This window comes from Sinocyclocheilus rhinocerous, unplaced genomic scaffold (assembly GCF_001515625.1).
Source record: "Sinocyclocheilus rhinocerous isolate Xijiao unplaced genomic scaffold, SAMN03320098_v1.1 scaffold14, whole genome shotgun sequence".
Lineage (NCBI taxonomy): Eukaryota > Metazoa > Chordata > Actinopteri > Cypriniformes > Cyprinidae > Sinocyclocheilus > Sinocyclocheilus rhinocerous.
Window position 1 is genome coordinate 355,987 of NW_015629561.1, and position 25,706 is coordinate 381,692.

At 37.2% G+C, this 25,706-nt stretch overlaps 1 protein-coding gene and 1 long non-coding RNA gene across 5 annotated transcripts in view; one reads left to right on the plus strand and one right to left on the minus strand.

The window, feature by feature from the left end:
- Nucleotides 1-10,785, minus strand: part of LOC107739266 (uncharacterized) — a 15,845-nt gene extending 5,060 nt beyond the window's left edge. Inside the window, exons 1-3 of the long non-coding RNA XR_001639981.1 lie at nucleotides 10,717-10,785; nucleotides 4,411-4,416; nucleotides 2,445-2,449 (exon numbers count right to left, since the gene is read on the minus strand). This is a non-coding gene — a long non-coding RNA (uncharacterized LOC107739266). The remainder of the gene's footprint in view (nucleotides 1-2,444; nucleotides 2,450-4,410; nucleotides 4,417-10,716) is intronic.
- The window catches only part of LOC107739265 (plasma membrane calcium-transporting ATPase 1-like), a 140,058-nt gene extending 114,478 nt beyond the window's left edge, over nucleotides 1-25,580 (plus strand). For 2 of the 4 annotated variants that reach the window (XM_016551308.1, XM_016551309.1), the window contains exons 12-21: nucleotides 354-582; nucleotides 2,915-3,094; nucleotides 3,175-3,262; nucleotides 3,428-3,534; nucleotides 4,602-4,793; nucleotides 5,799-6,012; nucleotides 7,310-7,521; nucleotides 8,264-8,371; nucleotides 10,434-10,616; nucleotides 19,674-25,580. In XM_016551308.1, coding sequence (XP_016406794.1) covers nucleotides 354-582; nucleotides 2,915-3,094; nucleotides 3,175-3,262; nucleotides 3,428-3,534; nucleotides 4,602-4,793; nucleotides 5,799-6,012; nucleotides 7,310-7,521; nucleotides 8,264-8,371; nucleotides 10,434-10,616; nucleotides 19,674-19,916 — 1,756 coding nt within the window. In that variant the 3' untranslated portion in view covers nucleotides 19,917-25,580. Of the gene's footprint in view, nucleotides 1-353; nucleotides 583-2,914; nucleotides 3,095-3,174; nucleotides 3,263-3,427; nucleotides 3,535-4,601; nucleotides 4,794-5,798; nucleotides 6,013-7,309; nucleotides 7,522-8,263; nucleotides 8,372-10,433; nucleotides 10,617-11,097; nucleotides 12,046-13,986; nucleotides 14,189-19,673 lie in introns of those variants that run through there. The other 2 variants (XM_016551310.1, XM_016551311.1) reach the window with 2 other exon arrangements.
- The last annotated feature ends 126 nt before the right edge of the window (nucleotides 25,581-25,706 follow it).

Below are 25,706 nucleotides of genomic sequence, written 5' to 3' on the forward strand. Positions count from 1 at the left end.
CGCTGCTCACATATTATTGTAGCCCAGTTTGTGCTGATTACAGTGTTATTAAACTTTAGTAATTAAAATGTTTATAAGCAACTGAAAAAAAGCACAAATGTCAGGGCATGTCAAAACTTCTTAAGGGCCCCAAAACACCCGCAGACTTTTTGCTGTTAAAGGCACAACAGCAAAATAATTTACAGTTACTTTTTTTTTTATTATAAATGGAGGATAAGGGAATTAAATTATATGAAAATGATATGATGAAAAATATGACCCCTTTATTTTCTCCTCTATTGCATCTTCCTCCTGCAGCAAAATGTAATCATTGCTGTTTGTAGTGATTATTCAACTTTTCTCTTTTCTGCCAGGTGTTCCCATATCGTTGATGCTTCAGGCCAGTCACGTGTCTTCAAGGCCAAAGATCGGGATGAGATGGTGCGGAAAGTGATCGAGCCAATGGCCTGTGACGGGTTAAGGACCATTTGCATAGCCCTGAGGGAATTCACAACAGAGCCAGACTGGGACAACGAGGCTGACATTCTGAATAACCTGACCTGCATCTGTGTTGTGGGCATTGAAGACCCTGTTCGTCCTGAGGTGAGAGAAATGGTCCAGTTTGCTCTTTGTTAATAGCGTCGTGCTTGTCCGTAGTGCAGGAATTACACACTTCACATGGGCTGGAGATTTGTATACTTCAGGCCTCTGTTCATAATGAGACATGACAATCATTAGGGGGCCGGCTTGTCGCGACTGGGGCAACCCGCCACATTTCATGTAATGAAAAATTATTGACCGTGATTATCATGTGATGATGATGGATTATTTGCTGAGTGTCAAACACTATGTGAAAGTGTGGACAGGAATAGCCTCATTGGTGGAGGGACAAACTGACCTAATTCCCTTGAAGGTGTTAAAATAAGTACATGACAGGCGATGTGCTGTTTTTGATTATGATATTGGATCAGTGCAGAATTGACGTCAGCTTCCCTCAAATGAGGTGGCATATATAATTCTATAATGGAACACATGACTGATATTTAGGTTAAAATGTTTCCTGCAGGATTTATTGATCCATTTTATCTGTTCCCTTCTACAGTGTGATTAAAAGTCATCCTTTCTATATGTCCACAACTATACAATTATTTTTTTCTGTTAAGCATCCCGGCTTGGCATCATTATGAGTAGATCAAGGGGAACAAAAAGAATAGCCAGTAAGTTTTAGCCTGGAATTTTTAGAGAAATTTTCCATTAAAAAAAAAGGCTTAAGAAGTCATTGAGTCATGAAAATTAACAAAAACTTAGGGTTAAGGAAATTTCCTGTTAATGTTGTTTTTTTTTTTTCTCCTAGTTGCTGTGATCTTAAATATTTCCTTGTGTAGAAACTGATTTTTGTGATTTCATATAAAATTATATTTAAAAATCCTTATCGAGTAATCACAAACCAACTAACAAAAAATTCTGGAAATATAAATTCATGGAAATGAATTGCAGTGTAGAACGGTTGCTGTTGTTGAATGAATTGTCATCCTCTTTCCATTTACAATGCAGTCAGATGCTCTGTTTGTAAGCCAGTCTTAAATACAGGATTCTGTCTGACATTCATAGGTGTTTCTCTAACAGTAAACTTGCTTTGAGCTGGTAAAAAAAGACTGTGTCTTACGGTTGGAGTTGATGCAGAGGGCAATATTATGTTAAGGCATTGGTCTGATAGTGGCGCTAGCCCATTTACAACTTTGAAATTAAATTGTGGAGCCATGTAGCGATGATAAGATGGGCTTGAATGTTTTTGTCCTAGTGAAAATGACTCTCTTGCAGTAATGTTCAGAGCCATCTGTAGCTTACTTGGTTTATTTCTGCTATTGCAGGCAAGACAAGAGTCAAGTCTAGAGTTTATTAATGCACACACAAGTTTCTCTAAATCATGCAACATGTTCTCCACGTGCATCCCTTGTGCAGTGTCTCTGTCCATGGAAACACTGGGAGGTTTTTAATTATCTATAAATAAATGAGCTTATTGGTTCTAATTACGAGTATGGTGTGATTTATCGCAAGACTGGGTGGGGATAATTACATAGGACTCCAGCATACACACACAAAACCTCTGGATCCAGCCTCTTCATGTGTTAAGTAGTCTTGGTACCCCTTACTGCTTAACACCACGAGCTGACAGGATGCCTCACCAAGAGTGACTGCAATGTCCTCATCTCTCACTGATCTGAGGCCAGCAGTGACACGGAGGAAGAAATTTGTCTTGTTTTCAGCCATGAAGTCTATAATGGCAACGGAATGCAGGGGACCTCTTTTCCACGAGGATCAGCCTTGTTAATATATATAAAGCATTCATTAAATGATTTATTACAGAAAAACAAATTTTTTGTGACATTGTCAGATGTGAAAGTGAGAAAGATCTTAATGTAGTAAACAGAAGGATTCAGCGAGTAGTTCCTTAGAATGACAACTGCTCCTGACGAGTCTTTTAAGTCATTCATGAATCAGACAACACTAGCCATGCGTGGTGTGAACATTATTTATTATATAAATTAATATTTTATATTCATATTAGTATTTTTTTCTAATATTTTTCCTTTTCTTTTGTTTTTTAAGCACAGTGGAGAAGGGCTATACACAATGGAAAAATGGAGAGTATCATAGATTTTGCCATTATTGAACAACTGGGAAAATGGATTGAACTCTTGATAAGTAATTGTGAAATCCTCTGGTATGGATTTTCTAACGTAGCTTGATCCAAGTACATCCAGACTATTTTGCATTGATCTGTTATTTATTTTTTTATTTTTTCAATTATCAAATATATTTATCTCCAGGTTCAACACCGAAGTGGCTGAATTGATATGGCATTGGTTGCTAGGCTGCTCAACATGCTTTGTATCAAGCCAAATAATGGTCCTTCTATTCCTCCGGTGTGCAGGTTCCTGAGGCTATCTCTAAATGTCAGCGAGCAGGCATCACTGTCCGTATGGTCACCGGAGACAACATCAATACAGCCCGCGCCATCGCCACCAAATGTGGAATCCTGCAGCCTGGAGAGGACTTCCTGTGCCTGGAAGGCAAAGACTTCAACCAGCAGATTCGCAATGACAAAGGAGAGGTAAAGAGCTACAGAGCTGTATCTGCAGATGTCTAAGTCGACATATAAAGTGCTTATTTCAGTGTTGCCTTTATCTTTAGGTTGAACAAGAGCGTCTTGACAAGGTCTGGCCCAAACTGCGTGTTCTGGCTCGTTCCTCGCCAACAGACAAACACACTCTGGTTAAAGGTGAGATCTTTACGTATGGTTGGGTGAGCTTCTAGTTCACTCTTTCACTGATAACATCACTAAGCTAAAATTATAAAACAAAGTGTTTGAAAACCAGTATATTCACAGTATATTCACATACATTTTGGTTTATCTTGAGGCAGTTTCTGTATTGTTGTCTTTCAGGCATCATTGACAGCACAGTTGGAGAAACCAGGCAGGTGGTGGCTGTGACTGGAGACGGCACTAACGACGGTCCTGCCCTTAAAAAAGCGGATGTTGGCTTTGCTATGGTAAATTATGTGCTTTTTTGTGTTCATTGTACAACTGTTGTTTTTCTTAAAAATATGGTTTTATTAAAAAATATTGTGCATATACTCTTAATTTTTCTGACTAGTCTCTTTTAGATCACTTGGTTTAACTATTAAAATGTCTGTTTTGTCTTTTTATTATGAGAGACAGTTGCCGGATGAGAGTCTGGCTCATTCAATGAGGGTTTGGCAGCAAATGTTATACTGTAGCTTAAATTGCTTTAATAACCGCAGAGGTTGCATCCTAATCCCTGCCCAGTATCTCTTACTCTGCACCAAGCCAGAATGCCTCAGGGCATCATCGCAGCATGCTGTACTAGCTAAAAGTGCTTGACCCCTGCTTGTTGCTCAGATGACTCCACAACTTGAGCATTAATTAATATGTGCTTCCAGAAATGCACTTTATATGGAGTGAATTAAAGACAGGCAATTCATATTTCTCACTCACACACTTAAAATATACTCTTAAAGGGGTCATATGATGCGATTTCAAGTTTTCCTTTCTCTTTGGAGTGTTACAAGCTGATTGTGCATAGATAAGATCCCTGAAGTTGCAAAGACTAAAGTCTCAAAACCAAAGAGATAGATATTATCAAAGTTAAGACTCTGCCACGCCCCCCTAAAACGGCTCATTCTAACACGCCCCCACATAAAGCGTTTGAGAGAGGCGGGGCATAGCGGACTTACAATAATGTACAGTATTTGAAAAATAATGTGTTTTTTGAACATTAAAGCATGTCAACATATTCTGTTACACCAAATACACAAAATAATGATCTTTAAAAAAGCATCATATGACCCCTTTAAAAATCGAGGAGTGTCTGTTTCAAAAGCAGTAGTTGGTGCAATTATGCTAACTGCCGACTGAAGGACATTAGGTTAGGGTGAAAATTTTTATTTGTAGTTAGTTTTTCTCTCTTTCAACTTTATTTTTATTGTGAACCATTCCATTCCTAAGAATGAACCTGCATCTCCAGTTATTCATGAAGTAGACTGCTCTGACATTTATGCAGGCATTCTAAAAAACTGTTTCTTTCTTTGTCTAACAGGGTATTGCGGGCACAGATGTTGCAAAGGAGGCCTCTGACATCATCCTTACCGATGACAACTTCACCAGTATCGTCAAAGCTGTGATGTGGGGGCGCAATGTCTACGACAGCATCTCCAAGTTTCTGCAGTTTCAGTTGACTGTCAATGTGGTGGCAGTGATTGTTGCTTTCACTGGGGCCTGCATCACACAGGTAAATTTACATAATTTAACTTAACTTCCTCAGACCCAGCATATAGGTTTATGTCGTTATATAATTGTTTAGTATTTTGAAATAAGAAATAGGAATCTTGAGGGGAGGAAATCGAATAATAATTTTCATATTTTGACCTGTGTAGAGCGCATCAGGTCATTTATAAAATAAAAAATTCAGGCAAGATGGTACAGGTAAAAAAGGTACTGCAAATATATATAAATATCTGGAAATAATTTGTAAATGGATTTTTTTTCATTAGATATTAAGACAAATTTGTTATAATTAAAATGTAGTAAATAAACATTTTTAAAAACAAATGAGCTGAAGTTGTCCTTGACAAATCACAAACAATGTTGTATGTCTCAAAATTTAAGAGAGAGAGAGAGAATGTGCTCTTTAAGTTAAATATCTGGACGTTTAATGTGGCATATGTAGTCTTAGAGAAATAACCATTACAGAAGACCAAAAAAGGTACCACTTTAGAATAGGGAACACATATTCACTATTAACTAAGAGTTTCCCTCAAACTCCTAATATGCTGCTTATTAATAGTCAGTAAGGTAGTTGTTAAGTTTAGGTAATGGGTCGGGTAAAGGGATCTTATACATGGTTATACAGAATAAGGCATTAGTATGTGCCTGTAAGTACTAATAAACAGCCAATACACTAGTAATATGCATGCTAATAAACAACTAGTTAAAAGTGAGAATTGGACCTTAAAATAAAATGTTACCAAAAAATTGCTGGGTTTTAGGAGTATAAAACACAAGAGTATTTGGTGGTTAAACATGGCATTGTGGAGACAATTCATCATAATGTGCCATAATAACAGATCTCAGCCAAGTATTTTATATTTACAGAAACATACTGAGGCTATTTAGTGCTGGTGCCAGACTTTGGGCCGGCCAGTCTTGTTGTGTCCCTGCCTAACTACATTACATATGACAATACTGTAGTAATGTCCTTTCTGTGGAGTCTCATTTCAGTTTGTTTTGTCTGCAGGACTCTCCACTTAAAGCCGTTCAGATGTTGTGGGTAAATCTGATTATGGATACACTGGCTTCTTTGGCTCTGGCAACGGAACCCCCAACAGAAGCGCTCCTGCTGAGAAAACCTTACGGACGAAACAAGCCACTCATTTCCAGGACTATGATGAAGAACATCTTGGGTCATGCTGTTTACCAACTTATCATCACATTTACTCTTCTCTTTGCTGGTAAGAGGCTTCTGTATTCATGAAGTCCAAATGAATGTCAATAATAATAATAATAACTATTATTAATATTATTATTAAATTTTTATGGCACTTTGAACTATAATGAAAACTCAAATGGGATGGATGGTTGCTTAGCAACTAGCATTTATATTTGCAATATTCAAAGCATTAGAATTTGCCTCAACCACCCATAAGTTTTACCATGAAATGTGGGTATTAGATATTTTAGGGAAAACCTTCTTGTGAAACCTTCGTCTCAAATCTCAATGGATCTGAAGGTTTGTCTCTCTGCATAATCATCTCTTGACATGACTTTTATAAAATGCTTATTTGCAAAATTTAAATTCATATTTAATAAAATTAGCATTTGAGTTTTTGTGAATATAGTAGTTAAAATTTAAGACCATTATTGCAACTCTGTAGACTGATGTTAAATGTTGTTCTTGCCATTAATGAAAGCTAAAAGCTCATTGCCTTGTTCTCTGAATTCTCTCTATTCTATATATACACAGTATCTCACAGAAGTGAGTACACCCCTCACATTTTTGTAAATATTTTATTATATCTTTTGACAACACTGAAGAAATGACACTTTGTTACAATGTAAAGTAGTGAGTGTACAGCTTGTATAACAGTGTAAATTTGCTGTCCCCTCAAAATAACTCAACACACAGCCATTAATGTCTAAACCACTGGCCACAAAAGTGAGTACACCCCTAAGTGAAAATATATAATAAAATATTTACAAAAATGTGAGGGGTGTACTCACTTGAGATACTGTATATAGTATTTTTGTTGCCGAGTATTTTTTCCACGTTAGGCTTGCATGTTAAAGGTGTTAAGTTAAAAGTCTCGAGCCCAACTCAGAATTTCACAGTGAAAACTTGCTAGTAATAGGCAGCATATCTGTAAATCCTGGTTTTAAATCAGTCTTTGCTCCCTACAGTGCAATAGATCACATCACAGACTACCTAAAGCCCTAAAGCATGTCACAGTGCTTCAGGAGAGTTCACTGTAAATGTTCCCATGTTGTACTGCTGCCAACTGATTAGACAAGTTTATCACAAGATTACAGTGCCCGTGGGTTAAAGAACAGCTCCACAGAAGACCCCATTCTTCGGAGTTTGAATACATACTCTGTCTCAGTGGACATTACACTTGACTGTAATTTTTTTTAATCAACAGTAGCATGTATTTATTGAGATCATCCTCCTGACATACAACACTATGACTTTTTGAAACAGATCTTGATCTTTCACATCACTTATTTATGGAAACCATTTTTCTATGCCCAAAGGTGAAAAAATCTTTAACATTGATAGCGGCCGCAACTCCCCTCTGCACTCCCCACCATCCGAACACTACACCATAATCTTCAACGTCTTCGTCATGATGCAGCTTTTCAATGAGATCAATGCCCGCAAAATCCACGGAGAGAGGAACGTGTTTGAGGGAATTTACAGGAACCCCATTTTCTGCTGCGTTGTTCTGGGAACCTTTGCTCTGCAGGTATAAATTAAATTAAATTAAATTAAAGGTAAAAATGTGCATTATATAAAATAAAAGCATCATCTCTCACAATGTCTTTAAGTATATGACTATATAATCTTTATAAAAGGGGATAGTTTTTGGCTTGTTCAAAAGCTGTTGTAGAAAGAAAAAGCTCCTGTCACTGCATGTTGACTGAATTGTGTATTAATGTGCCGAGTTGCTGCTTAGCTACAGTTAAACTCTTTCCACAAATAGGGTACAAATCGGTGATGAAACCATTTGTTTGGTCCCCAACAAATGGTCAGGTAAACTGCTTAACCTGCTGATTGTCACCCTCACGATACAGACATTTGATGCATTATATTGTTATACACACATCTGCAGCCATTTCAAAAACGCTGGACTAGTCTGACTAGCAATTAGTAAGGGTGCAATCAGTCTTACTTTTTTAATTCAAATTAGCCCGATCCATTAAAAAAAAAAAAAAAGACCAATCTTAAAGAAACATTGAAACTACTAACTTGTACGACTAGTCTGAGCAGTTTATGCAACCAGCCACTGATGTGTTTAAAACTAGTAAAACTAGCTGTTACCACTGTATTATAAAAATAATACACCCAAGGTTGTACATTACAGCTATTTTCACCACAACTACAGAGGTTTAAATTAATACAAATAACATCTCTTAACCATGTTGAAATTGCTGTAACTCAGTCTCTCGTGGCTTATTGCTGGACTAATGGAATACACCTTGTTACAGATAATCATAGTGCAGTTTGGAGGGAAGCCGTTCTCTTGCACGGCCCTCACCATCGATCAGTGGCTCTGGTGTGTCTTCATAGGAGTTGGTGAGCTGCTTTGGGGCCAGGTAAGGCAAATCCTTACAGAATGTTGTTGTTCATCACTAATCAGTACCTCAGTGGAAAAAAAAAACTGCAAAGCAACTAGTTAGTTACATGAGCGCATTTACAGATGAGAAAGAGAGGTTCACAAGCTTCTCAGTGGTGAAATAATGAAAACATCACGGCAGAATGCACATGCGTAGGTGATGTGGAACATCTTTAGTTCTCTCTTCAATCCCACTGGGAGGGCAGGGGAGGGGGAGGTGAAGCTGTGTGCGATTTCAAACCCGTGGGAGGGAACGAGGGAGGCTGGCAGACGGCTACTTCCTGCACAATTCCAGAGCGGTTGCCGGCATCTCAAAGTTCGGCTCAGGAAGAGGATGGAGAGCTGTGAGCTTTATCATCAACCCGGCAGCACAAGAAAGGTCTTCTGCCTCCATACATCGATGCTTACAGTACACTTAAAACTCCATATGCAGGACTGATGCATCATGTTAGGTCATCAAAAGGCCGGGGAAGTTATCAAGTACAGATAAAGCCTTTAGAGCTGCAAGCTGTCTGCTCCTTCTGGCAGTTGCATCACACATAAGCCATTTCCTACTGGGTTTCTCAGCTGGTGTTTGTGCATGCAAGCTTTTGTTTGTGCGTATACACACGTGCAGCCTCACAAACCAGATGCGGAGAACTTAGACATGGAGGAGAAGCAGCGTGCATTCTATCCACTATGTATTAAGTTGTCTCTGTGAGCTCTCATATCAAACAGCATCAACAGAGGCACCTACAGGGGGGATTGCACAGAAATATCTAGCTATTTTTGAGCTACTATAGGTGATAGAGACTTTCATGTGTTTGTGTATGTGCATGTGTATCTGTGTTGGGAAGCTCCTTTGAAACTAACTTTACAATTTGAAGAGGTTAAGTTACTTATTATATAAAGAGGTTAAATTATTATTATTGTTTAGCTACCAGAAAAGTTACTAATAAATAGAACCTATCTGCATTTAAGCCATGGGTGGCTTAAATTAAATGTATGACATTAAATGGGTGTCTTCTGAAATATAAAACTGCATAATTTATTTTCAATCAGAGCAGTTATTCATCTGGCACAAAAAAAAGGATTTCAATCAGTGACCGAATTAAACTTGAAGAGATAAATGATAAATGTAAATATGTCTAATAAAACACTCTTGTTTATAGAATGGAATTAAGACAATTAACTAATAGCAGCATTGAACTAAATATTTCAGTATCAAACAAAAATAAAATGACATGCAGTGATTTTAAATTAATTCAAATGAATTATCCTAAAGATATGATTTACTTGAAATGAATTTACTGCCCACATATACACAGGTACTGCTCACCAAGGCTGTGTTTATTTGATCAAAAATACAAAAAACAGTAAAATTGTAAAATATTATTACAATTTAAAATAACTTTTTTTTTTTATATATATATATTTTTTAAAATATAAATTATTCCTTTGATGGCAAAGCTGAATTTTCAGCATCATTACTTCAGTCTTCGTGTGTCACATGATCCTTCAGAATATGCTGCTTTGGTGCTCAAGAAACATTTCTTATTTTCTTATTTTCAAAGGTTTTGCTGCGTAACATTTTTGTGGAAACAGTGATACATTTTAGTTCCAGGATTCTGTGATGAAAAGAAAGTTGAAAAAGAACAGCATTTATTTGAAATGCACATCTTTTGTAACATCTTTTATGTAAAAAAATATTTTCTGTCACTTGATCAGTTTATTAACCTCAAGTAGTAGTATATATTAATGTATTGGTGAATAGTTTAATCACAAAATTGGGGAACATTTTTTCAGTTAATAAAACAAGCTTGTTCTGTGTAGTTTGTACTGAAAATTTTTCAGCCGCTAAAAGGCCTTATTGCTTTTAAACATAAAAAGATCTTGTGGTCAAATGCCATAAGGATTCATTAAAACTTTGCATTTATGCACCACATTCTCAGCATCCTGTTCTCGGAAAGCCGTTCATAATCTCAACCGCTGTGCTAATGACTATTTGATGAGTTACAGTTGCCATCACTTGAACCTATTCCACTTTTTTTCTCGTCCTCCAGTTCATCTCTGCTGTCCCCACACACCGCCTCAAATTCTTGAAGGAGGCTGGTCACGGCATCCCCAAAGAGGACATCCCCGAGGAGGGACTAACTGAAGGTGCGGATGAAATTGACCATGCTGAGATGGAGATGCGCAGAGGACAGATCCTATGGTTCAGAGGACTCAACCGCATCCAGACTCAGGTATGCTGCTCTTTGCTTCTTCTCTCCTTCCTGTCTCTTCCAGCAGATGCCCCAGGACAGAGTAGAAATGGCTTAAATACAGCAGTGACCTATACACCACTCTGCCACTGTAGATGTTGTTTGGAGAAAATGTCTTTGCTCTTTGGCATCTTACTGTTTAACAGTTGCTACGCCACTTTGTTGTTTCTACACTTTAAAAAAAAAAAAAAGTCAAGCAATTTTGTATTGATCCTTATGTCATAATCAGAATTATATTTTAAATATTTTTAAGGTCTTAACATTTAATAAATTATGGATACAGAAAGAGATTTGAAACATTTACAATTTATTATTTGTTTAGTTAAATAAAAGATCATTAATCAGTGGGATTAATGTATTCAATCTGTTTTGCCCAGTATTATCATCAGAATTTTCTGATCTGCCTAAAAAATGGGATAAAATCATTTCTAGCATTTCATTGGTTTGTTTTTAATTTCTCCAGCTTGTTTTTAAAAGCTCCAAACACCATGCATGTTGCTCAAAACAGCTTTATTAGTGAACATTCTGGACAGCCAGTAGCTGTTTTTGTGTAGACATCACCCTAGTGGCCTTCAAGCATCTCCATGGGTTCATTTGTGGAAAAGCATCTCCCTTAAGACTTAACAGAGACTTGTGAACTGCTTAGGTGCCCCAGGTTGAAAAGCAGCATGTGCCCTGGAGATGACACTCATGAAATGCCAGTGGGGCAAGCCATGTCTCTCTGACTGTATGCACAAACTGCCTGGAGATAACTGGGGATTGTACAGCAACATTCACTCGCTTTCATCAGAAGATTTACAAGTAAACGACTGGGAACTGACTTTATTTATTTTTTATTTTTGTAAGCTCTATTGATGGAGGCCGTGTGGGAGGACCTCCTTTCACTTACCATTGCCTTCATACATGACACATTATTGCTGCTTACGAACAATGAGTGCATTCAGTGAGAGGGTTCACAGATGTATTTATCTGGATCCTCCAGGAGTGTCTGTGTGTTGGTGGGCGATCATTCTGAGAGGGCGTTCTGTGCCTATTAAGAATGTTCTATAGCAAACACTATGGTAAACCACCCACCAAAGACTGTCAGTGTATTCCACAGGCACTGATTTATCCCTCTAGATTTGCTTCCTGTCACTTCTGAAAACAACATATTCATTTTAGCTTTGTTTTCATTTTGTATCATTAAGAAATGTGTAATTTGCCTTTCAGTATTGCGCCAGGTCATGGGGAATTCATGTTGCCGTATGGGATCATCTTAAACCCTTTTCTCTTTTGTTCTTGTTCTTTCTCCGTTCTTTGTTACAGCTCTCATCATATCATTTTGGTGTTATGAATCAATATATTGGAGTAAAAGTTCAATATATTGATGTGTTTGAGAAATTAGATTTGAAGTGAAAGTGGCATGAAATAAACAGCCTACAAAGCATCATTGAAAACATTTTGTTATCCCTTTATCTAGCCTAATCGTCTTTAAATGACTTGTTCTTGCAAAAGTTGTTTTGAGGATAACAGAAAAAAAAACAGCTGTTTTAATTGATCTTTTTAGTAATATAATATGTAATAGTCTGGGATCACGCTAAGCATAACAGTAATTAAACAAAAACATTTTTGATTTAATAATTTGTTTCACTGTATGAATAATTGTATATAATTTAGGGATGCACGATATTGGATTTTTGCAGATATCCCATTGGATATTTGCCAATTTTTCAACTCATTTTGGCCGATTGCCGATGCTAATATATTTCCTTTTGTTTGGAAACACCAAGTCTCTCCTGTGCAGAGATTATAAACAAATTATTTATCATTTTTAGTTTTTAACAAAACATTTTTATTAAACAATAATAACAATAAACAATAATGAAGTTCTTTGATAATGAGAGTACATTGAAAGCTTTGAAAATAACTACAAATCATCAAAAATATAAAATATAAACTTATTTAATTTACAAGTGTCATGTTTGTGATTTTTATTCATGTAAGCAATAGCTTCTGACCTTTAAATATCAAAACATACTCTGATTTTGTGTATTTTGCTTTCATTTTATTACAAGTTGGCCAACAGCACGCCCTGAATAAATAAAAGGCGGATGGTCATTAGGTCCCGGGGGAAGCTGCAGTTGTTGTTGCTACTGCAGGTGCTAGTGACTGTTGACACTATCGCACAACAGATGCGTCATGTTTGCATTTTAAGCCATTATCGGCCGATTCTGATAACGTTCCGGTAATATTGTGCATCCCTAATATAATTTTATAATTTAACTAATTTTTCAAATGCCCTTACAACAAGAATCTTTTTTTCATTTGTCAATTAAGTTTTATGTTTTAAACAAAGGGGGGGGGGACTATTTGCTATTGGCATTGCAAATAAACCTTTTCAAATAAATTACTTCGATTATATATTATATTTTGTATATAGTATATTATGTATTTTTATCATAGATTTTAGATATTTTTAATAGGCAAGACAAGTATTTTTCTAATCTAATTGATTTATTATATTTTTTATTTTACATTTTTCTAATTTTACAGTCTTCTATATTGTTCCCATATTATCCTAAATTTCAACTGTCTTAAATAGTGTACTTTCATTTTCATTGTACAATCTTCTTTTGTCTTCTAAGTCAGTCAGTTGAGCAGTAATGTGTGAAGGGGAGGGAGAGTTTTAATGTCTATGTGCCCTGGATACGTCCAGACCCCCTGTGGTTTCAGATCACCATCCCTGCTAATTCTACCAGACTTCCCTCCAAGCCCAGATGAAAAAGAGGCCGAACAGTCTTCTCATCCTCATCCTCCTCCTCCTCCTCCTTCCCTTCTCCCACCCCTTCACTCTTATTCCAGTTTAGGAGCTGGTGAAGTGACCGCAAAAACACTAATCTACTAATTAGCTCCTTATCTCTCCCCCTCGCCCAAAGTCCCACCACCCCACTTTTAAAATCCTCAAGGATTTCTATTTTATATATGTCATGCATGGTTAGTGGTACACAAAGAAAGAAATAATTGGCACACGTACGATTCAGACTCATCAGTACTTCTTAGAGCTAGTTTCTTTTGTACTCCCTTTCTTTTCACGGACATCTTCACAGCATTTCCTTTCTCCTGGAAAAAATATTTCTCCACATAAATCTTTCCTTTTTATCTCCCTGTGCCAGCCCTTCTCCTGTCAGACTCTGTACTAACCGAACTTTTTATTTGTGGGCTGAGGGGATGTTCTATTTTTCTCTTTCAAATAACACATTTATCTACTCTAACCACTCCTTTTGGCCCTTGGTCTTTGTCTTTCTCTGTTTCCTTTTCTTCCTCCCTTTCTCTGTTTGTTTCCCCCCCCTCGTCCTCTCCCTGTTCTTTGCAGATGGACGTGGTTTATACATTCCAGACGGGCCAAACGGCGGTGCCTGGGGCCCTGCGTCGCCAGCCGTCCGTGGTCAGCCAGCACAACGACGCAAAAACTGTTTCTAGCCCCACCCATGTAGGGATTTCCTCTTCCTCCCTGTCCGCCAACTCTGCTGCGGCTGCTGGGCCGCCCACCCCTGCTTCCTCTTCTACTACAGGCAGTGAGTGCCACATAACACACCGGCAAACTAGCAGTGCTGTTGCATGATGGCAATGCTGAATGCTAATGTGATGAATGCTTTCACGACCTGCCTGTTACCCTGCAGTAAACCTGTAACCACCATTTTAAAACTAATCTTCCTATCTCTCTTCCTCTCTTCATTCTTTTTTTCCCCAGTCTGTCCTCACAATCTCCCAACTAAAGCTCCTTATACTCATTATTTATGTCCCTATCTCATTCACATTGCGTTCCTTCCAACGCCTGAACCAGTGCGTTGTGTGTGATTTGAATGCGGACAGTCTTGTTGATGTCTGCATGCGAGTTAAATAAATGTACAAGTGTCAGTTTTATTTTATTTTTTTGTTCACTGTGTCCTAATTCCCCCTGACACAATGAAGGGTAAACTGATATAGCAATAAAAATATCTTCCAAGTAAGTGTTGTGACCATCAGCAATGGCATGCATCAAGATATTTTGACGGATGTTACAATTACAATTTTTGATGCATTTTGCAGTGTAATTCCACAGACAGTGATATCTAATTGGCCAAAACCAAGTAAATATGACTAGTAAATATCAACACACTGGGCCTCGTTCATGAAATACAATCAGAATTCTTAATCTTTCTGTTAAGTAGGGGCAGTCGTGGCCTAATGGTTAGAGACTTGTAACCCGAAGGTCGTGGGTTCGAGTCTCAGTACCAGCAGGAATTGTAGGTGGGGGAGTGAATGTACAGCACTGTCTTCCATCTTCAATAGCACGACTGAGGTGCCCTTGAGCTAGGCACCGAACCCCCAACTACTGTTCATGGTGTGCGCGTGTGTGTGTGTTCACTACTCACTGCTATGTGTGTGCACTTGGATGTGATAAATGCAGAGCACAAATTCCAAGTATAGGACACCATACTTGACCTCACGTCACTTTCACTGTGACAATTCATTGCAACAATTTATGCAAGAATGGTTTTACAAACATTTTGCACATAAATTATTCTGCTTGTGTTTCATGAATTCTGCTGTATGATGTTATTTATTATAGTTGTTATCATTTGCACTTTGGGTTGGATGTGCAGACTTTTCAGACTAAAATGCAGTATAGCTCTAAATAGCTGTAATTTATACATCAAATATGCTCTGATTGGTTACGATTTTGTCACTTTGCACACCATTTAGCTGTCAGCAATGAAAGAAAAATTACCAGAGACCCTAAACTTGACATGTCACACCTATTTGGGATGAGGCTTTAGACCTGAACACACAGTCAGTAGAAGACTGAAAACTGGTTTTAGTGCAGGCATCAAATTACTCAATGAGCCCATTCCTATGCTAAAACAGAGTGGGGATAAATGGCACAAGACCCAGTGTGCTACTCTGGTCAGTCATTTCTTTTCGATGACCTTAGTGTTTCCCACAATTTTGTTGCATCTCCACACAGCCTTGTATGTTGTTGACCTGCAAGGCACGTTCACTGTCTAATGAACCGCCGGACAGAGACAGATGCAGGCCACTTGAGGTCCTTCCTGTTTTTTTTCCACTTTCATGCTCTGTACTTAAGTCACGTCACAACACTTCCCTTCTATCTTTGACTCTCTGCCTGTCTCTGGACGAATTCCAAATGGTGTTTTTTTTTTTTACGCCCTTAAAGGGTACTATGGGAAGGGGATGCTGCATTTAGGATCATTATAAATGAAAGTGAGCAATTGTATCGCTTCATTAAGAACCCTTTAAAAAGGATGTTAGCAAATGGTGTATGCGATTAGAAATAAATAGGTTTTTAAACCTATTTTATTAGTTATTTTATCTGTTATTTTAGTATTATTTGTATACTATTATAGTTTTTATTAAACTAATTATATATATATATATATATATATTATTATTATTAATTTTTAAATTACTATTTAGGTTTAATTTATTACTATTTACTATTTATTTGTTACTATTTGAGATTTGATTCATTTTTATTTTAAAATTTAGTCAATTTAATAATTTAACAGTAATTGTATTGGTTCAACTTAAACTTATTCCATTTAGTTGGCAAGGCAAAATTTTACATTTTTATCTATTTCTATATTTTTACCCATCAAATATTTATATTTTCTTTTAATTCAGCTTTATTTCAATTGAGTCAAATAGTTTTTAATAGTTTTAGTTACAATAACAACTAATAATAATTCAAATATAATAAGTGTGCAATATTTAGCTCCCAGCTTTATATGTGCAACAACATCATTACAGGTATAAACATGAATTTTGAGGATTTGTTAGTACAGGGACATATAGATTTGATGATGGTGTATCAAATGCACATATGAGCCCTACACCCTTGAAGTGTTCACTTAAAGTGCTCTGCACCCCAGAGTAGGGGTCATAGTGATGCTTCCCTTTCTCTCTTCCCCTAGCTCACTCCCTCTCATTTTAACACCAGACCTCTCCCTCTTTTCACAACTGCTTTCACACACTTACTCACACTTTTCTCTGTCTTTCTTTCTCTCTCTCCTTCCTTTGCAGCCCCACTCTCTCACTCTCATGCTTTCAGCCCCCTCATCACACTCTTGTGTCTTCTGCTCTGACACGTTATACTCTGTCTCCATCTCTCTTCATTGATATTCTAGAAGGAACTATGAGTCATGGGTTGTTTTTTCCTGCCTTCCTTATTTAGGTTGCATCACTAGTGCTTTTTGCATTACACATCTGAAAGTTTGTGTTCACACACAAGGCAGATATAGGGTCAGAGTGTTCATTTCACCATAGATGGGAATGATCCAAATATACAGACAGCTGGTAGGAAATTAAAGGTTCAATCATTTTTAAAATAACCATGTGAAAATGGACAGATGTAGTCCAGCTATATCCTGCCAAGCAATGCATTAAAATGTCAACTGGGTTTTTCTATTTTGTACAGAAATTTGAAATGTTCAGAGTGGTTTTTAGTGTCGATATGCAGTGGCTAGGGCAGTGTTAGGTGGTAGGCTCAAATCAGACTATATGAGAATTAAAAAATAATTAATTAAATGCATACATATTAATAGCAGTAGTGTTATTGCTCGACCATATGGTTTTAATAATAACCATAATAACCAATTATTATTGTCACCGTACATGTGAGCACTTATTTTGTACCATATACCAATATAATTTGTCATCTTTTGTCTAAAGTCATCTTTTTAGTCATCCAAATGAGTGATTCAAGACGAGCTCTGTGAGAAATTATGAGGAGAGACTAGATGCTTCACAAATGTCTTCAGCCTGCTGTTCCTGCATTTTTCACAGGCTGATGAAATTTAGTAACTTAGCAGACATTCATTTTACACATTCAGTCCCTCTGATCCCTTCCTCTCTCTTCTGTGTTTTGTTTTGCGCTCTGCTATTTTAAACTAAGGCAAAAATAGTTAGCCTGATTAAAATAAAGGCTGTCTTCCAGCATGCAGTGAGATCAGTTTCTGTGATCACAACATAGTCAAGCACTTTGACATGATGTGACATGCAGCTTGGTTTTATGTGCAAGGATTTCTCTGGCTTGGAGGAGAAAATTGGGAGAAAAAGCATGACCAACATAGCTGCATGGTACAAGAATGTAAACCTGAGAAATAAACAGGGATTGAACAGACTAAGCCACTGCTGATTGGCTGAGCTGGCAGGGCAGAGGGTTCTTCAGACGTGTTTGTTACCATGGGCTCCATGTGAGGAAAATCCTCCAGACCCTTGCAAAACAAGTTACACCAATTCACATTTGTCTTTATGGTTCTTCTCAAGTTGAAGCCATAAAAATTGCAAGAGAGCAAGATTAGTTTCTGACGTTTTACCACAGCGCAGAGAGTCTCTGAAAGACCCAGAGCATATGTTTTGAAGGACTGGGTGCACATGCTATGCATTTTAATGCTATCTACTTGTATTCCTAAGAGTTTATATTTTGAGAAAAAAAATCCTCCTCCCACTTTACCGTTTGGATTTGTCCTAAGTAGGCCTGTGCAAAAAGTCGAATGCGATTTCATTTTTTATTTTTTAATTGTATCGCTTCATTAAGAACCCTTTAAAAAGGATGTTAGCAAATGGTGTATGCGATTAGAAATAAATAGGTTTTTAAACCTATTTTATTAGTTATTTTATCTGTTATTTTAGTATTATTTGTATACTATTATAGTTTTTATTAAACTAATTATATATATATATATAAAGTCGAATGCGATTTCATTTTTTATTTTTTATTTTTTTTAATTTTTTTTATGTGTGTATTCGTGTTTCACTTATTTGACAGCATCTTCTCTGTTCTCTCTTTACCTCTTGACAGTTCTTCTCTTCTCCATGTCTTCTTGATTTCACCCCTTCACTGGTCTTACCTCACTCTTTTACAAAAGCAGAAATCCTACTGGTAGGGGTGGGCGTTAAAAGCAAAAAATGAAATTGAAAAAGAAAGTAGTCCATGAGACTGTCTAAAGCCATGCAGTAGGTGATTGTTCAAAAATCAATTGTTCAAAATCATTTCCCCTTTGGAGAAAATAAAGGGGACTTTTAACCAGCATTTGCCTTCTATTAAAAATGTACACTTTTAGATGAGTTAAGCCATGTTTGGTGCCCATTGCGTTGCAACAAGTAAATAATCAATTAAAAATGTATTAAAATCTCCTCAGCATTACTTTGATTCATTCAAACAAAAATAAATTAAAAGCAATTGCTTTTATTCTGAAGTAAACTTTTTATAAACCCAGTTTGACTTTGTGGATGAAGTGTAGAGTCATTTTAGTGACACTTACTGGCTATAAATAGTCATTTAATTCAGATGTCATTTAATACTTGCTATAGTAATTCACACAATCGTGTTGTTTCTTGCCGTGGTTGAAGACAAACGTTTGTATGAAAGCTTGAGTTAGCAGCAGTAACTTCCTTTCCTTTCCTCCCTGAATGTAATGTGATTTGGCACTTTTTTTTTTTTGCAGTTTTACAGAATACTCTGCGGTTGACAGTTTCTACCAGTTTAGCGTTCCAACTGCTGTATCGCCCACCCCTATTGACAGGCCTTCATAAACCCAAAAGGGATGCTGAACATCTGCCATTTTTGGCTCCTAAATAGCTTATTGAACAAACATCAGTTGCATGTCCGTCCCGTCTTGCAGTGTTTCTGTGATTGTGGTTATTTTGTTTGGAATGTTTTGAAGCTTGTGATTGATATGGATGTGTCCCACTTACGGTTTTATGCTGTGCCTGATTTCCTCATTCACTTGCCCCAAATAGAAAATTGCATCACAGTCGTGGTTTGTTTTCATTTTATCCCTGTTTCTCTATTCAATGGTCTGTGCTGTTATTTTTGTGTTGGTTTTTATTTGTCTGTTTGATATTTCATAAGGAGCTTGAGTGCTATTGTGGAAATGAAATCATCTCCCACCACTGACCATATTTTTGTTCCCCTCCGGATCCAGTGCATCCCGCCCTGAAGCAGACACCACACGATACGATCCCACTAATTCCTCCTTGTCTTTTTCTCTCCAGATTAAGGTGGTGAACGCATTCCGCAGCTCCTTATACGAGGGCCTAGAGAAGCCAGAATCCAGAAGCTCCATCCATAACTTCATGTCCCACCCTGAGTTTGTACCCCTCTCCGAGGAGGAACCCCGCGTCCCCACGATAGACGAGGGCTGTGTAGAGATTGAGCACCTCCCCTCCTCTTCCAGAAACGGAGGTGGCGGCGAACCCCCGGACCGCTCTCTTCACAGCCATGAATTCACCGTGTGACCCTCCCATCATTCTCCAGTGCAACTGCCCCAAAATTATCATATTTTTTGTTTTGTTTCATTGTGTTTTTAAAACCTGTCCACCACTCCTCCGGTGGAGCCCTGCTGATGCACATCTGAGAGACAGCAGCACTTACAGCGGCCGATGGGGCGACTACGATCCCTTTCACCTCTACTCCATCCTCCCCGCCCCTCTGCCCCTATCAACTTGCACTGTGTCGGCGACAGCAGCGCTCTGTAAGTACATGCGGCTGTGCTGCAGCCCATGTGACGCATGGCCTAACTTACACACTAGAGGGTGACACTGTGGCAAATGTCCTCTCTCAGCCTGTCACTGGCATCTCTTCTACAGTTGTGATTTTTCTCATTTTTAATGTGTAATGCTGTAATCATTTTTGTTATTTGTCCCAGGACTCTCAGTTACATAGTTTTTGTTTTGTTTTTTTGCTGATACAGACGATTATATTCATGCACTCAGTTGCTGTTTGAATAGATTTCTCTCTTTTTTTCTCTCTCTCTTGATTTGCTCTTTTTTTAAGGTGGATTGAAAAACATGGCAGTGAAGCTACTTATGTTCTTTTAGTTTTTAAAATGATTTTATGCTCTAATGGATGTTTTAAGTAGTTCAGACACACTACATGTCATGTTTTCAGAGGTTGTCATACAATGCTGTTTGGCTCATTTTGGGTTTCCTGTCACTTTATATGTACAGATGTAAGGCTGCTATAGTGAACATTAGCAGAATAAAAGACTATAATAAACTTATTTGATAGCTAAGAATACCTGATTGGCTCTTAAGGGGGCAGGGAGGATCATCTTACACATCATCTCATCGTAATCACACCCAATGGGCATATCTAGTCTCTTGTTAATGCTCATTTGCCTCAAAACAAATGCCCAGCTAATTGACCAAGTACTTTATCGAAGGTACAGCACCTCATCATAGTGTGCATGTATCTGTCTTTAGGTTCATCTGTGTCTGATTGTATGGGAATGGTAATTGTCATACTAATCTTTATGGGATAATGACTAATGAATAGGATTTTCCTTTTTCTTGTTTCCTCTTTCAGAAAACAAATGCTATAGAAATTATTCTGTATGTGTGTACTTTCAAATCCAGTCTTTTTCTCATCTCGGCTCTGCAGTTAGGTGTTCTCCTTGTTATCTAACATCAGGCTGTGCTCCACATAAGCTCCAAGTTAAGCAGACGCCACTGGTAGAGCTCCAAAATCCCATCCCTGAACTTAGCCTGTGAGGGTAAGGATACTGCATGTAGTAAGCATGCTTTTGCTATTTAAAAAAAAAAAGAGAAAGAAAACACTTAAACACACAAAAGCATGCGGCAAGGGCCTCTGTTGGACCCTGTGAGCTCTGTTGAAACTTGGATGACAAACTAGATTGGACTGTTTTCATAAGAGTGTGGCCTCAACGACATGTGCTTTTTATTAGCCGAACATACTACTGCCATAGACCGACCTTCCGCTCATACCAATTGATGGATTCCTCAAATTACACCTTTTTCTACTTGCTCAGAGCCATATTTTATAGATTGTTCTTTTATATCCCATCGTTTTTGCAGTTTATTTTGTATTTCCAACCAAATTCTAAAAACACAGAGTCACTGCCTAAAGAAAAAAGGAAAAAACCCTAGATGGACCACTTTAATGTTTACGGAAAGGTTCCACAGCAGTCGGGTGAAGCTGCACTTCCCCCTACTGGCAGTTTTTGTTATTTCACTTAAGTGGAACATGGTATGTTATTGTGGGTAAGCATGCATGGATTTCATATCAAACTCAATGCTTTGTTCCTTTTTTTTACAATTGTTCTGTATTTTTATATTAAGTACTTTTTAATATTTTGGAAAAATATATAAATATAGGTGTATAGGCCAGAGAGTTTGGTGACATGACAAATCAGCAAAATAAGCAGTTTAGTATATATATATATATATTATATATATATGCGCGCGCCACGTTTGTAACCAAATGTGGTGTCAGATTCGATGTCCGAGCTGAGAAAGTTACGCGTTTACTCTAAAGTCAAGGGGTCTGGTCGAGTTCTCAATTTAATGGCCTTATCCTGAATAGTGTACTCCAAATCTGCAGCCACAGGTTAATATGCTGGCTGTGCAAAGTCTTTAAAATAATATTATTTGCCACCTAATTGGAATCTATTGAACTACAGTTGAGAAATGTTAAGGGTTTTGAGGTTTTCAAACTCTTTTCAAACTTTTATGTTCTTTTAGAATGATAAAACATGATTTATTTTCTGTGAGATTTCTGTACCACCCATTAAAGTGGCAAAGTGTTGGCTATGGAAAATAGAGATCATTACGTATTCTCCGTGTTGTCATCGTTTTAACTTTGATTTGTCTTTGTGAAAACATTTTTGTCATATGCAGCTCTGGATATAAATTAAGAATACATACTGTATGTTACACGAAAGTACAAATGCATTTTACTTCATGTGGAAGCAGTCAAACAGTTTCCAGTTAGAGCTTTATATAAATTCTGCCACAGTGTTGCTTTGTACAGTCAGTTCTGACTTATGTCTTTGTTCTTGTTCATTTGGAATAACTTATAACTAGATTTCATCCTTATTTGGATATTTCTTTCCCATGAGGATCTAAAATATGCCCCTTCATTTTTTTTTTCATTACTTGATCATAATGGATGCAGAAAAAAGGGGGAATCGATCAAAGCCATTGTCTTTAATTTTCTTTTCTGGTTCCCTTTAACAGCTCCTTAGAACCATTTCTGTTATTGCACATGTTTTTCTCTCTCGCATTGTGTAAACTGAGAATCGCTTCAAGGTGTCGTGCAATAACTTTGAATTTTAATGCATTACTACTCTACTGAAGTTGTCTGACAGTTCTTGTTTGCTTGGTTGGGGACGAGAGAAAATGATACACCACAACTGTAAATAAAAAAATTGTTTTAAAACTGGAATATAACATTAAGTTGTAACCACTTATTTAGCATATATTTAGTCCAATTACATCTGATGTTGAGTGAAATGAAAATTGTATTTGATTGCGGGGAAAGCAGTCAATAGAACATCCGATTTCTGTAATTCATATGAAACACAGTAATATACACTGGTGTTATTTTTGTATAAACATAATATCATCTATGTGGCATGCATTACTTATAAACAAATTGGTGGTTCAAAGCAATATGTACAACCTGGTGCGATTTATATTTTTAGTGTCCTGTGTAGCTTAAACCACGCTGTACTTGGGGAAAAAAACTGCATTGGAAAAAAATCTTAATTGTTCAATATACGTATGTGTTCAATGTTCTGCATGATTACATATGGAATGAGGCGTCCCCAGATGTTTGCTTGTTTCCAGAATGAATGTGACACAAACACGCTCACACATCAATAGACTCTGCAAAGGAAACACACACTGACTCGACACTGTTTTCGAGAAGAATGTTTTGTACTGCGGAGATGAAAGAGTCTCGTTTCTTGTCTAGACGTCATGAGAGAGCACTACTCCATTCAATTTCCTAATTACTGGGGTGTGGGAATTGGGGAATAACTGCCAGAGTATGTGCTTGAACGATCTCTAGTCTTTTTACCAGTTACGCTTCGCTTCGCCATAAGCCATGGCTGTCGATTGAACTGCTTAATTGCAGAGTGGTACGAGCTTTGATGTTCCATCACCTTATTGTGTGGGTTACCAACTCCATCCAGAAAGCTCCCTCTCATCCATGCATGATCCATCAAAGATGAAAGACGTTTTCAAGGTAGGCAACAGTCATACTTGAGTCCCCATCTCACTTTCCTGAAATGCACTGATTCCCTTTACTCTCTTTATTCCTACCCTTTGCATCTATTTGAGGGCTTTGAGAGAGAGAGAGCATTGTTTAATGATCTTATAAGGTAGGTTTAGTTATTTACATTAGTCAATGAATGTGTAGTCTTAACAAATCCAGGGACGCAGCTGTCTTATTTATTAATGCATGTGAAATACACTCTTAAAATTAGGATCTTTATTGGCATGTATGGTTCCATGAAGAACTGTTAACATCCGTGGAATCTTTCCATTCTGCAAAAGGTTCTTTAGATTAAAATGTTCTTTATACTAAGAGGCCGTTCACACAGAATGCACATTTTTTTCCCCCATTCCACTACACTAAATTCCATCGTTTTTGTATGTAAACGTTAGACGGCATTATAAAAATGTAGTGCTCAAGTTAGTCAAGTAAGAGGCCTTGCATTTTTCTCCATTCCACTGCTAGTGTCTCGTGTTTTTCAAAGCTAAAAGCATTCTGTGTGAATGGCCCCCAAGACAAAAAATGGTTCTTCTAAGAACTGTTCACTGAAAGGTTCTTCAGGAAACCCATATTGGTAATTCTATGGAATCAATGTGAAAACGCCCTTTTGCAACCTTTATTTTTAAGAGTGTAGATTATAGCATTATTATAGCAAAAAAGTTTTTTTTTTCCGTTTTGTTTCTTGTCATTAATGACTTAAGCTATTAAAATTAGGTTTCTGTGTTACTTTTAGTACTTTTACTGAACAAGATCTCTTTGAAGGACAAGGGCTTTGCATAGTAAGGGACAAAATGTTGGGAAAAAATCTGTTTACAGTCACTTTACAGAGACAGAAATGTAGTGTTTTGTGATTTTACATCTCTAGGATCACAGAAGTGCCAATGGACAACCTGCTCCACTGTGTCTGATTGATTTAGTCCCGAGTAATCAATTAAAAATGAGAAAACTGTCTTTGATCATTGGTTTTGGGAAAGTGTGGTGGCCTTAATTGATTCTAACTGAAAGTGAATCTGATTTGCATTTATTTGGAATAATTTCATTTAAAATGTTGACTGGTGGATCTAAAAAGCCCAATGTGTCCCAGTGTCCTGTCTGTTTACAGTCTCTTTGAGAATATGTGCTCAACTAATGTAATGTAGTTTTAAGGGCTATACAGTGACAGTAGGGGGATATACTGTTACTGAGAAGTTGTTTCAAAATGTTCTTGTTGGAAAGCACTTGGTTTGTTTTCCATTCAAGTGTGAGCTGAGCTCTTTTTGATCCATGCTAAATTCATGTAAAGTTGACCCAGCTGTGTCAACCTTAATGCTGCATGAAAGGGAAAAATCACCCTAAGCGGCTGAATTACCATTTCATTAATTGTCAATGTGCACTTGGAGTCAATAGTCGAGTGTGTTTTGGATTCAGACAACAAAGTGTGTGCGTGTGTGTTGAACGGTGTCAGTCATGAACGGTGTCTGCAGTCAGTGTGTTTTAATTGGTGAAAAAAAAAATCCAGATTTTGTTGAGCCCTTCTTTCGTTTAGCTTTTGTGAGAATCATTATCATGCTGAAATGTTAGTCCTGCTTGCTTCGAACTATGCAACAGATTCATTGGATTAAAATATGATTATTTATTTATTATTCTCTCAGCTGTCATAACAATGCTCTCTCTCTCCTTTTCCTTTCTTTATTTCTCTCTCTGTACGCTTGCTTTCCTTTGTTGAAGTGAATTCAGTCATGCCCATATTTCATTATACTAACGCAAGTGTATTATCTATGTAATGTATGTGTGTGATGTGCACACATTCAAGTTTTCTTTACTGTTTTGTAATATATGATCATGTGGAATGCCTTGTTCTTTATGTCCTGTCGTTTAAATCTAACAAACAAAAATGAAAAAAGGATAATCAAGCGATTGAAGTCAGTTATTATATAAACTATATATACAAATCTATATATATAAATAAAGCCATTAGAATTTGAAATACAATGAGGCTCATGTCCTTGTTTCTTGTGATGTCATTTTTT